Source organism: Microtus oregoni, unplaced genomic scaffold, assembly GCF_018167655.1.
Source record: "Microtus oregoni isolate MIOR12 unplaced genomic scaffold, Mior012 000036F_ref0000092, whole genome shotgun sequence".
Lineage (NCBI taxonomy): Eukaryota > Metazoa > Chordata > Mammalia > Rodentia > Cricetidae > Microtus > Microtus oregoni.
The window spans coordinates 19,465,703-19,479,718 of NW_024543095.1; the positions used below are offsets into that span (position 1 = coordinate 19,465,703).

Consider the following 14,016-nt stretch of genomic DNA (forward strand, 5'->3'; position numbering starts at 1 on the left):
AGGCCTGACTGGGGACTGAGGCTGGCTGGTAGAGTTAGGAAAAGGACTGTCGGAATGATGGCATCCTCTTACTATCGTTACAGTTAACACCCTGTGTGCAGTGTTTTATTTGAATCATTAGCTAGATATTTATCGAGTTCCGTATCCACAGCATTGATCTTTTGTTGTGAGCAGGAATTATCCAGAAGTGTATACTATGGTTTCTCCCATGAAGATGTTCAAATTGGTGTGTTAGAAATGCAGACCGAAACATACATAAATTATAAACTGTAAACTTTCCAAGCTTAAAAAGTAAAATTAAGACAAAACACAAACAAAGCCTGTCTTGTTATTAGCAGGTGCCAAAGGAACGGAGGAGCAAGTTCACCGTGGGACACAGGAGGTGGTTAGGAAAGATGATGGCAGAAGTGGCGCCAGACTGGTAGGGTTTGAGGCAGAACACCAGTCAGGAGCTGGTAGGCAGTGAGAAGAGGGTTTTTTTTTTTTTTTTTTTTTTTTTGGTTTTTTGAGACAGGGTTTCTCTGTGGCTTTGGAGCCTGTCCTGGAACTAGCTCTGTAGACCAGGCTGGTCTCGAACTCACAGAGATCCGCCTGCCTCTGCCTCCTGAGTGCTGGGATTAAAGGCGTGCGCCACCATCGCCCGGCGCGAGAAGAGGTTTTTAAAGGACTAGGGGGGCACTGAGAGAGACTGCTCCACGGACGGCACAGAAGAGTCCCTGCTGCAGGGAATCAGGCTGTGCTGTCTTCTGGGCTTTCCTGTGTGACGGAGACATCAGAGCACTTGCTTTTCGATTACATCAGTGTGAGTCGGCTACCATACTTGTCTCCTACAAGTGTTGGTGTCTGGATGGCAATCATGTAACGATCTAAAACAGAAGCAGGTGGTGGGTGCTGGGGAGGAGGGAGACGGATTCTGAAGGATCAGACTGGGTGGAGGTATCGGGGCTTACAAGCTGCTGCAGGTTCATTGAGCAGCACCTGACCATGGTAGTGCTGGTGTGCAGGAGAGCGGCCAATGCCACCGAGTATAGCGCCACTGGCCTTTCCTGGCTGCATAGGTAAATATTGCTAATGGGAATTTTGATATTAGTTTCACAGAAGCCATACTCTGAGTTGCCAGTTTAGCAAGTAGTATTTTCCAAAGGAAAATCCAGGTCTTTTTGTTGTTGTTATAATCAGTTAGATTTGATGCCATATAGTTACTTGAAAGTTTCCCCTTAACAAATGGATTTATTCAGTTTGTTCCAAATAGTCTTCACTTTATCTTAGAAATGAACGATAATAAGATTTTATTATAAAATTTTTCTGCCATTCTGATGGAGCAGGAAGTGATGAGTTCAGTAGGGGTAAAGCCCATTTGACTTTAAGGCAGTCACTAGGAGTTTATAAATACCATACAGAAAAGATATGCTAAACCACAGTTAGAACGGGGGGGGGGGGGGTCTGAAATGACACCTAGAGACTGAAGTGGGTGTAGTAATCTCAGTGCTTGGAGGCAGAGGTCAGAGGCCATCTTCAGTTATAAGCAAGTTCCATGCCAGCCTGAACTATATAGTACTCTATTTCTATCTTTTGGCTTTGTGATTTGAAAGTTGTCATCCTCCTAGGCGGATGGCTCATTATCCTCAAGGGTGTTTATTGCTTAGAAAGTAGAAAGCTACTTAATGGAAGTCAGTATTGAAACAGTGTTTCCTCCTTGGACTTTTAGAACAGAGGTTACCAGACTTCTGTGAAGAGCTGTACAGTAGTAATCTAGTCCTGAGACGCTGACTTCTGTTGCAGTTGTCCATGTCTGTCACTGAGTGTGCTGCGTAAACAAAGGAGTATGGCTGCATCCCAAGAAGACCTCAAATTAGGTAGCAGGCGTTTGGATCTCAGACCTTAGTTTGCCAAGCCGCTGGGCAGTGATGGCACAGACAGGTGGGTCTCTGTGAGTTTGAGGCCAGCCTGATCTACAGAGTGAGTTCCAGGACAGCAGAACTGTTACATAGGGCAACGCTGTCTTGAAAAACAACCAAACCAAACCAAAACCAAAACAAGAAAGAATTAGACTTTCATCTTTGTGGGTGTATGCTATGTGTGTTTGGGTCCCCTTGAAGGCCAGAGAACATCATGCCCCTTGGGAACTGGAGTTGCAGGTGGTTATGACTCACCTGACATGGGCCCTGGAAACCAAATTTGGGCCCTTTGGAAGAGCAGCCAGAGTTCCTGACTGCCAAGTCATCTCTCCAACATCTTAAAAATTACATGCTTATACTTTTTAAAAAGGTGACAAAATACAATATTGCTAATTATCTTAAAATATGTTATCTTTCCTTTTAAATTATATATATATATTAGAGCAACATATATATTCTCTGTGTGTATTTGTTTGTTTGTTTGTTTTTTCAAGACAGGGTTTCTCTGTGTAGCTTTGGCTGTCCTGGAATGCTCTGTAGACCAGGCTGGCCTCGAACTCACAGAGATCAACCTGCCTCTGTCTCCAGAGTGCTGGGATTAAAGGTGTGCGCCACACCGCCCAGCCTCTGTGTGTATTTGTACACTTGTGTGAGTGGGTGCAGATGTAGAGGTCAGAAGAGGGCATCAGGTGTCCTACAGCATTCTCCACTTACCCCTTGGAGACAGTGTCTCCTGCTGAGCCTAAGACTTGCAAGTCTTCAGCTGACTAGAGAGCAGCCATCCCCAGCCCTTCTGTTGCTGCCTTCCTCAGAATCAGGGATACGGTGTGTGGGATGCCAGGCGTGTTCTGTGCATGTTGGGATTTGAACGCTGGCTATTGGAATCACACAGCATTCTTCCAGTCCTAGCGTTTTGTTTTTGAGACATGCATGGTCTTACACTATAGCTCACTTAGACTGGCCTGGAACTCACTATTCTACAACAGGCTGGCCTCAAACTCAAGGCAGTCTTCGTGTCTCAGCCTCCTGGGTATTGGAAATTCTGGTGTGGAAATAGTAAATTCTATGCAAACTACAGCCGTATCTTGTATTTCCTTTTCTCTTTCATATCCTCTGAGCACAGTGTCATAGATGGGCAACAAATACACACACCTTAAAGACAGTCCCTTTAATCCGTTCTCATTGTGAGGTTACCGCTCCCCACTGCGGAACACCTTCTGAGAAGGACCTTTCCCGTTGTTTCCTATCTGGCTCTTACAGCGTCCTAGGAAAGAAGGGGACTGGGCCAATGAGTTCTCCCATAATGCAGGTCAAGATCATGATGGAAGCTCAACTGTGTAAGTGAAGAACCCATTTATATTGCCTCGTAAATGGTGGGCCTGGGTTTAGAGACACTTCCTGCTGTAGCTGCGAATTGTGCCTCTTCACCCCCAAAAGGGAGAAGCCAAAAATGAGTGTCTTTTCTTTCTAATTTTAAACTTCCTATTTTGCTTTAAATCTCTCATAAGGGTCAGCATTCTAATATTCCCGTTTTCTTGGCACAGAAAAGAGTCATTTCCGTTCTCCTTTCTCAACAGACAGATTTGAGCTTGGCAAAGTTAGAATTTTAATCCGTTTTGTCTTGTTGACCGTGTCCTCTGCTTTACAGAAGCTTTTCAGTTTCAGGAGGTCCCATTTATTAATTGTTTCTCTCAGTGTCTGTGCTGCTGGGGTTATATTTAGGAAGTGATCTCCTGTGCCAGTGCGTTTAAGTGTACTTCCCACTTTCTCTTCTTTGAGGTTCAGTGTGGCTGGCTTTATGTTGAGGTCTTTGATGCATTTGGACTTGAGTTTTGTGCATGGTGATAGATATGGATCTATTTTCATTCTTGTACATGTTGATAACCAGTTATGCCAGCACCACTTGTTAAATATGCTTTCTTTTTTCCATTTGATATTTTTTTGCTTCTTTGTCAAAGATCAGGTGTTCGAAAGTGTGTGAATTAATATCTGTGTCTTCTATTCAGTTCCATTGGTCCTTCTGTCTGTTTTATGTCAATATCAGGCTGTTTTCAGTACTGTAGCTCTGTAGTAGAGTTTGAAGTCAGGGATTGTAATGCCTCCAGAAATTCTTTTATTGTACAGGATTGTTTTGGCTATCCTGGGTTTTTTGCTTTCCATATGAAGTTGAGTACTGTTCTTTCTAGGTCTGTGAAGAATTGTGCTGGGTTTTGAGGTGCCCTTGATCTTGTGATCCTCCATCCCCAGCCACTCAGGTTCTGGATCTGTGAGCCAGCTACCTGATGAAGTAGATAAAATTATCCCACTTCAGTTTCTCAGAGGACACAGTCATTTAGTATCTGTGTTGAGCTCCTGAACCTTTCAGCCACACTGGATTCAGGTTTACACTTTCCCATGCTGTGTCCTTGGCTGAGGACACTTCCTCTTACTGTGGGAGAGGGTTTTCCCTCTAGATCAGCCAGTGGTGGTCACACCGTGATAGGCACAAGTAGTAATTTACCAACTGCTTTACTTTTCTTTGATACTTAATATTACAGAGCCAGCGAGAGTCCAGCCCAAAAGAGGGAGGAGGGATTATATGAGGAAGGGTGGGGATCAAGATCATGAGGGGCAAACCCACAGAGACAACTGACCTGAACTTGAGGGAGCTCATGAACTCTAGACTGACAGAAAGGGAGCCTGCATGGGACCTACATAGCCCTCTGCATGTGGGTGACAACTGTGTAGCTTGTTCTGTTTGTGAGCTTCTAACAGTGGGACCAAGATCTGTCCCTGACACATGAGCTGGCTTTTGGGAACCTATTCCCTATGACAGGATGCCTCATTCAGTAGTGATACAGGGGGAGGAGCTTGGTCCTGCCTCAACTTGATATGCCATGCTTTGTTGACTCCCATGGGAGGCCTTACCCTTTCTGAGGAGTGGATGGTGGGGGGAGGGTAGAAAGGAGGTGGGGGAAGGGAACAGAAGGGGAGGAAGGAGGGGAAGCTATGGTTAGTATATAAAATAAATAAAAAATTTATAAAACAATAACAACAAGAAACAACAAACCGTTACAGAGCCAGTAAGATGGCCCAGCAAGTGATGACAGGTGGTCTTGCTGACAAGCCCAACACACACATGCAGGCATGCACACGTATATATGCACATGCACACACATGCATATGTAGTAAGTAACTAATACAGTTACACATACATTTAAAAATGTAACTATGGGAAATAAGCCCAAGTTCTACCTCATTACCCAAGGAGAAGGCCCATCTTGGCAGCCCACCTTTCTCTCAAAAACTCTGTAAGCAGTAACTGCCATTATAACAGCGGAATCCAAACTTCCGGGCTCCTATCTCAGCAGTCCATCTTGCTGTTCAGTGACTGGGGTCCTTATCTGTGCTGTGGAGGCGAGGGCATAACCGCCTCCTTAGGATTGTGAGCACTGGGGGATGTCACACACGGAAGGCACTTGGGGTGCAATGCAAGTGGATATTATTGTGTGTGTGTGTGTATGTGTGTGGTGTGTGTGTGTGCGCGTGCATGCGTGTGTGTGTGTGTGTGTGTGTGTGTGTGTGTGTGTAAGAGCTCACTGTTACTCCTCAGGTGCTGTTGAGGCAGGATCTCTCATTGGCCAGACATACCAGCAAGAGAGGCTGATTAGTCAGCAAGCCCCAGAGATGTACTTGTCTTCAGCTTTCCAGTTCACCATGCCCGTCTTTTTTTTTTTTTTTTTTTTTTTAACAAAAAGCAAAATCATGGGTTCATGGAATTGAATTCAAGTCCTTGTGTTGGCAAGGCAAGCATTTAAGGTTGTGTGTAGACAGGGTTTGGAGGTACTGTGGTTTCTAAAACTGAACTTACTCAGCTCATAGATGACAACTGTCTGCTATTCTGGAGACAGCCCTGTGGTGACGACAGCTGTATGTCTAATATTGGGTACCAGGTCCCCCGAGTCTGTGGATGCCCTATGCTCTGTTCACTTCTTATTCTGTCATTTGTTCACTTGTGTTTTGCACACCATCAGTGTTCCAGAGTTTCAGGAAAACAGTATTTTCTCTCTCCATTTTGAAATGTGATTTTTATTTTATGTGTATGAGTTTTTGCCTGCATATATGTGTCTGTGATATGCAGACTTGTTTACATTAGCCTTGGAGGCCAGAAGAGGACATTGGATGCTTTGGGGCAGGAATCCACAATGTGGTGCTGGAAATTGAACTCAAGTCCTCAAGAAGAGCAGTCAATACTCTTAACTGCTGAGCCATCTCTCCCGCCCCACATTTTCTTTTATTGTCATTTTAAATTCAGGACCATGACTTATAAGTAATATAAATCCATATAAAGAATGATATACTCAAAGGCAGGAGACCTGGGTTTTTATTTTTATTTTACTTATTTATCTTTTTAATGATACGCAAGACTCACACCAGGCAAATGCTCTGCCACCAAGCTACAGCGTCAGCCCAGGGGACAGAGATGTGCTAGTGACTAGGTTTATGTTATTGGAGAACTTAACTTCCATGTTTCACTTGGCAAGTTATTATATCTGTTTCCTTCTTTGGGGGCAAATAGTGTTTGTTGTCACACAAATGCACACACATGTATACACACACACGAATGTATATATAATACTTGAGGATATTAGTTATTCAATAGGAAATTGTCATTATGAAGTAATTGTGATTTCCTTGCTGTAAGTGGTTTCTTTATATTAAAAGTAATTACTGCTTTCTGTTACCAGCTTCGAGCTCAGAATCAGGTCCTGAAGAAAGGCGTCGTGGACGAGCAGGCCAATTCTGCTGTTCTAAAGGTATGCAGTGGGAACCCGGAGTAGCAAAGGTTGTTCCGTGTTTGGAAAAGCAGATAGTTTGGGGGATAAAGTCCCAACTCTGACACTGATTTACTAGGGGTAGGGATTGTCAGAGTGTTTACTGTGTCTGACTTTCCTCCTTGCTTAGGTATGTATATTATATGTCTTCTCAGCTTAAATAATGTAGAAAAATACTTCATCTAATGCATTCCTTCTGTAGTTCAAGGCTTTGTGGAGTCAAATCCATCTGGATGGATGCAGCCTTGTATCTGCCTCTCTAGGCAGCACTCTGAGAGGATGGCCTTGTTTGTATTTGCGACTCCGGTGCTCAACAAATAGGGCCTAAGAAATGAATTTGAAGCATGAATCATGCGATCTGTTTATTCTTGCCGTTAGTTTGCTACTTCACGGTGACAGCCCATGTTGACGTGTACACTGCTTGAACAACCCATTTTACCTCAGCACGTTTGCTAACTGAAGCATAATGGGCTGAGAAAGGATTTATCTCTGCCCCGTTCTATTTGGCATATAATAAACACTGGCTTGTAATACTTTTGACTGGAAAGATTAATTGTGGGATATGGATTACTTTCCTGAAATCCTTGAAGAATTGATCACTGACTCTCGTAATGTTTAGAACCTAGTACTGAGGAAGTATCTCCCAAATAGCCTGCTTTGTTTGGCAGCTCCCGTGCTGGTCTTGTGGATAACTGTGGTGCTAGGGGCGCGTGGATGGTCAAGGCAGTGGTGCTGGATTACTTAGTTCTGTCTCTGAGCTCTGGCTCACTCCAAGCCAGGCACTGTACTAAGCCATCCTACACCTGTTATCTTATTTCCTGTTATCTCTGAAGGATCGATAGTGTTATCATCCTGTTGCAGAAGCTGGGCTTTAGGTAGCAGTTGGCACACCGTGCTTCCAGAGCTGATGATTGGTTAGCGCAGTTAGAGCATCATGCAACTGGAGGGAACTCATCGCAGCAGCGTAAAGAAACTGCTTTGCGTCCTGTTCATCCTGAGCTCGCTGCAGTTGCAGCCCAGTGTCACAGTACATTGTAACTACGGGACAGTGAATGTCAGGGTGTCCTCCGATTATTTCATTGGATCTGCCCCTTAATGAATTCGCTTGGACTTTCTTTAAGAGTCTATGATAATTACACTGAACTGAACCTATGTGTACCTTCGACCTTCAAGTAAAAATGAAAGGCATCCTGAAAAACAGTAAAGAAGAAGAACATTTTCGACTCTTGGGCTCTCCAGCTGCCTCCCTCATGCAGAGCATCCCAGAGCACACACAGCAGCCATGCAGTGAGGTTGCTGCTTCAGTACAGTTAGAGTATCTGTCCATTGTTAGTCTTATGACTGTTCTTCTCAGTGGAAATAATCAAAGTGGACAGTAGACTCTGGTTGCTTTTGTTGGTTATCAGTGAACACAGAATTGTAAGTAAAATGTAGTTAGTTATAACTTGTGCATTTTACAGTAGGGTGAAACGATGTCTCTAACTTGTGTTTCTTCCCTTTATAAAGAGTAGAAAATAGTCAGCAGATAAGGGTGTTATTGAAGTCTTAGTTGTTGAGTCTATTTTTATGGGCTTGAAAGTGAACCGATATGGACCAGAGTGTGAAGTCGTCTTATGCTGTTTGAATATTGGCTTCAAAACCTACCAGGTGGCAGAGTTAGGTGGAAGGAGGTGTGTTGAGAAGACTGGAGCCCAGCTGTAGCCCTACACGTGTGTAGGTGTCCTTGAAGGCCAGGTTAGGTTCTCAACTTGGCACAAAGAGGATGAGGTGGGAAAAGAGCTCATTTAAGTTCAGAGCACACAGAGAAAGGAGTGCAATCAGACTCCGGCCCTCTGATCACTGAAGGTGTTGCTAATAAGTCTACGGTTCCCTTTACACACTCAGGTTTATAAATGTGTAGCCCCTGGCCTGTCTGCTCGCTGTCACAGACTTAACAGAGTTGCAGGCATTTTGCTTTATTTAAGTTGCTGATAGTCTGTTATTTCAATATATATATTTTATTTTATTTGTAAATATACTAGTTTGGCTGGAAGATCTTTTTGTCTGAAATAATAAACATAAATTATTCATTCCCCGAAGCAAGGGGATTTTATTTTATATTGGTTGAACAAAGACTTAAAAACAAACAGCCAGACAGTGTGAGGAACTATTTCTCTTTGATGTAGGAACAACTGAAAATGAAGGATCAGTCATTGAGGAAACTACAACAGGAAATGGACAGTTTGACATTTCGAAATCTGCAGCTTGCCAAGAGGGTGGAACTCCTTCAAGATGAGCTAGCGCTAAGTGAGCCTCGAGGCAAGAAGAATAAGGTAAATTCAGCAAAGGCCCCTGTGTGGAGAGGGGTAGACTGGCTTCAGTAGCAGAGCCGCTCCGGGACCTCAGTGCTCCGCTGTGCATCTGGTAACAGTCCAGAAGGGAGATGTTTGCTATTGATACATCCACATAGGGGCATTTTCCTGTTTTCTTTTGGTTTCGAGACAGGATCTCTTCACGTAGCTTAGGCTGGCCTCCAATCCTCAGTTCTCTCACCTTAGCCTCCGGGTGCTGGAATGACATGCGTGTGTCACCATGACCAGCTCAAGGGCATTTCCACAGGAAGGTCAGTTCTTAAGGATCTATTAGCAGCAAATGTGAATGATTGATTTAGTAGATGAGGAAAGTCATGGCGCATCTCATATTGCTCAGAGGTGATGTCGTTGTTCCCTTAATTCCTGCTAGCTGAAGGTCTGGCAGATGCAGTCAGGGGGTAGGGTGAGCTGTAACTGCTCCAGCAGGGAGTGGCCTGCTGAAGAGCAGCGTTGGGCTAGTGGCAGTGTTAAGTCTTACGTGTATGTGGACCCATATTCTGCGAGTGTGTTAACAGGCTGTGTTGAAAGAAGCAGCGGATAGGGACCTGAAGGAGAATGTGTGGAGGGAAGAACTCTAGAGTTCAGCATGGTTCCAGTTCTTGGCCTGCCATTTATAGCTCTACAACTTTGGCACAGTTGTTACTCTTTTAGCCTCAGTTTATCCATCTGTAGAGTGGATATGAGAGTGTAAGGCTTTGGGGATTGAAGTGATCGCATGGAGTGTATTATCATGTGATAGGTGATACCTTTCCCAAATGCATCATTCTGTTTAGAAGGGCGCTCTGAAGTTTTAAGTGTAGAGGGGACAAAGAGGGCCTGCATGTACATGATAGAGCTAGGAAGTGTGCTCGCTCTGGGGATTCCAGATGCTCCCTGGGAGGAAATAGCCATCTAGACTGCAGACATATCAGGTGTTTCTGAGCTGGAGGGGAGGGGGGTCTTACTCTGTAGTCCAGGCTGTCCTCAGGTGTGTAGTGTAGTAGTTCTCTTGCCTTGGCTGCCTAAGAACTGGGGTTACAGGTGTGAGCCACCATGCCTGGCTAACATAGCAGGTTAATTATTTAGCAGAGGTGCCTAAGAGTTGTGAATTAGTCTTAGTTAAAGCTTTCAGGTTTGGAACACAAGGACCGCCAGTGAATCATTCCACAGTGTGCCTTATGTACTTTTTGTGTTCCAGATGTGGTGGGTGTTTAGTGTCTTTGGTTTTTGTAGAGCTGTGTTTCCAGAGGCTCCTCTCACCGCTGATTTGTATTGCATCAGCAGGTGAGTTCATCTGCAGTGATGAGTGAGCTACTGAGAAGGCAGAGATGGGTGGCCGATGTCTGCACACAGTGCCATTGTGAGACTGCTGCTTGAACAGTCTCAGCTCTGTGTCACAGAGACAAGCGTTCATTCTTAGATCTCCTAAATAGTGCTATTCTTCATAGTGGATAAGTTCATACTCACAAGAAAGGAATTTTCCATAAGCTCAGCTCTTTCTTGTGTGCATAACAACATGGTTAGGTTTTTATTTAAATAGGAATTTAGGTAAACTCTTATAAGAACATGTATTTGCCAATGCTGCTATATGAGTTAATAGAACTTCTTAAAGGAATACAGTAATTCAGACTCTAACATAATCTCTCCCTAACCGAAAGATCAGGTTGAGATGAAGCTTCCTCTATTCTTGTCTTCTAGCAATTCCTGAATTTATATGCAAAAACTGATGAACCCATTTATTTTTTTCTGTCCCTCTTTTAAGTTTTCTTGCCTTTGGTGTCTTTGCTGTTCCAGTTTGGGTCCCATAGGCAAAGTTAAGTGGTGAACTGTGTGCCTTTTGCAGGGTGGTTTGAAAAGGGTGAACACATAGAAGACAAGCCACTGAGGTCGTAGGTGCTGTGTGCCTCAGCTTGTTCCTCTAAAGGATCGGAGTTGTGTGGACATAACTTGTTCTTTCCCTCAGAAAAGTGGAGAGTCGTCTTCTCAGTTGAGTCAGGAGCAGAAGAGTGTCTTTGATGAAGATCTGCAAAAGAAAATCGAGGAGAATGAACGGCTGCATATCCAGGTGACTGAAACCTGAATGACTGAAAATGGGTCTTGGGACTGACAAGATGGCTCAATGGGTCAAAAGCCTGAAGGCCTATGTTCACTCCCTGGGCACCTCACAGTGGAATGAGGAACCGACTCCCACAAGTTGTCCCTCTGACTACCACGTGTGTCCTGTCTTGTACCCACACACAATAAATAAACGTTTAAAGAAATGTGTCTTGGCACTGGAGAGATAGCTGTGTGGTGAGGAGAGCTTACTCCTCTTCTAGATGACCTCAGTTCAGTTTCTACCTCCCATTTTATGGCTCAAAAATGCCTGTAACTCCACTTCCAGGGGATCCCTTTTCTGGTCCCCGAGGGCACTGTATGCATGTGGTCCAGGTTCATAACATTCAGACAAACACAAACTAATACAAGACTCAAACATGTAAAATACATAAATACGTTTCAAGATGGGTCTTATAATCCGAGATGTGGAAAAAATTAATGCAAGTAGTTACCTTGTTGTCTGCATGGATTTTTCATGTTTTCTATATGTCCCTTAAGAATGTACTGTGACTATGATTTGTTCATTTCTTAACTCTCACCCATGGCTTGATGTGAACATGTGCATTTGTTCAGCGTCTTCAGATCAGAAGTATGCTAGGCACTAGTCCCTCTACCTAGAGTTGATGAGCTGGGTCATTTGGTGGGAGCTTAGCAATAAGTAGGGTTTGTTTCATGATTTATGATGTATAGGGTTTTGTTTTGTTTCTGTATTTTTGAGGCAGCTTTTCTTGTAGCTCAGTGCTAGCCTTGAGCACCCTATGTTGTCGAGAATGTTTTTGCAATCTTAATCCCCTTGCCTCATCTATGGAGTGCCGGCATTACTGGTATACATCATTGTGCCAGCTTTGAAGATCTTAGGGCCCACAAGATGGCTCAGGGCATAAAAGGTGCTTGTTGCCAGGTCTGAGAACCCAAGTTCAATCCCTAGGACCATAAACCAACTCTTGTCTTCAGACCTCTATACATGTACACACATGCACACACAGTAATTAGAAAAAGAGAAATCTTGAAAAAATTTTTTTTTAAGATTTATTTATTTATTATGTACACAGTGTTCAGCCTCCATGTATGCCTTCAGGATAGAAGAGGGCACCAGATCTCATTACAGATGGTTGTGAGCCACCATATGGTTGCTGGGAATTGAACTCAGGACCTCCGGAAGAGCGGTGCTCTTAACCTCTGAGCCATCTCTCCAGCCCCAATCTTGAAAAAAATTTTACCTCTGCATTTTATATCTAATACATGAATTAGCATCAGAGTTATAAAGGAAGAATGCTTTGTATGATTTAGGAGCAGCACCTCAGTTGAATTGTCTATAAATAGTTGTCCAGAGTACAGATTTGGGGGCCTAAGAGAAGGGAGGTGCAGACTGTGGAGCAGGTTTCTCTGTTCCCATGTCATTTCTGCCATGTTTTAACTACGAGTCAAAGACCATATGATGCTTTAAAGCTATTTCCACATCTGTAAAAGAAAGCTAATTAAGTGCCATCCATGCTCCCTGTGGGAATTAAGTGCTCTGGTGCCTTCAGCTCAGTCCCACAGCGGTGCGATAGTCACAGGGCGAGTGGTTGCTGCTGTCCTCACTGCATGCCCTGGGCTCTCCTCCTCTCAGTTTTTCGAAGCAGATGAGCATCACAAGCATGTGGAAGCAGAGCTGAGGAGTCGGCTGTCCGCTCTGGAAACCGAAGCTGCTCAGCACCAAGCTGTGATCGATGGCCTGACCCGGAAATACATGGAGACTATTGAGAAACTACAGAATGACAAGGCTAAGCTAGAAGTAAGCTCTACTGCTCTTGGGGGCTAATTAAGACCTAGGTCAGGCTCCTGTAAGTTCTGGGGTGCTGCATGGGGACTCAGCCATAGGCAGAACTGTCAACTTTTCTTTCCTCCCCAAATTCAGGTAAAATCTCAGACTCTAGAAAAGGAGGCCAAGGAATGCCGACTTCGAACAGAAGAATGGTATGTGGAAATGGGAATGGGGCCCTGAGGTCAGGGTCAGACCCAAGCCTCTGCAGGCCACTGCCAGGGAGGGCCTTTTCCAGTCACACGCCACAGCACCTGGACAGAGTGGCCTCTGCTGGGCCTCAGGATAGGTCTGGGAGGCCCTGCTCTCAACTCTGAACTGCGACTTTGTGTTTCTGACTCTCCTGGGACAGGGACCCTAGTAGTCTCCAGCAGGAAATATGACTATAAACGGTGCCACTTTCTTTTTTTTTTTTTTTTTTTTTTTTTTTTTTTTTTTTTTTTTATGGTTTATTTAACTTTATTTTATGTTCATGGGTGTGAAGGTGTCAGATCCCCTGCAACTGGATCTTCAGACAGTTGTGAGCTGCCATGTGGGTGCTGGGAATTGAACCCAGGTCCTCTGGAAGAGCAGTCAGTACTCTTAACCATTGAGCCATCTCTCCAGCCCCACGGTGCCACTTTCTTATGGTACATTTTGAAAAAGATTGAGATTATGGGATCCAGTTGAGAAATCTCTAAGTCTTAGCGCATTACATAGCAATGTGCCAAAACCATTCGTAGTCTTAATGTTTTGTTTTTTGCTATTTACCATAATACATAGGTTTCACTGCATTGGTAGAAATATATGTCTGGCTTAGATGGTATCTGTGCTAATAATTTAGCCAAAACAGAAGTTATCAGCTTTTGAACTCAAGTAAGAAATAATCTGGAAAAGTACTTTTTAAAAAACCCTGTGCAATGATAATTGAATAAACATTTATAGATAGTAAATAGAAAATTTATGATTATCTTGGGGAAGTAAACTCAGGTTGTGTAAGAAACTGGAACTCGGGTAGATTTCCCCAGAAGTCTCTGGGGCTTTTAGGAATGGGGCTGGTTCCTCTCTTAACGTCAAGTTTGAACAACTCTTAG

The 14,016-nt window shown here is 43.9% G+C and overlaps 1 protein-coding gene across 1 annotated transcript in view; it reads left to right on the forward strand.

The window, feature by feature from the left end:
- The window catches only part of Ppp1r21 (protein phosphatase 1 regulatory subunit 21), a 61,588-nt gene that overhangs the window by 7,264 nt on the left and 40,308 nt on the right, over window positions 1–14,016 (forward strand). Inside the window, exons 2-6 of the mRNA XM_041631084.1 lie at window positions 6,626–6,694; window positions 8,878–9,024; window positions 11,006–11,107; window positions 12,752–12,916; window positions 13,040–13,098. Of these exons, the coding sequence (XP_041487018.1) occupies window positions 6,626–6,694; window positions 8,878–9,024; window positions 11,006–11,107; window positions 12,752–12,916; window positions 13,040–13,098 (542 nt within the window). The remainder of the gene's footprint in view (window positions 1–6,625; window positions 6,695–8,877; window positions 9,025–11,005; window positions 11,108–12,751; window positions 12,917–13,039; window positions 13,099–14,016) is intronic.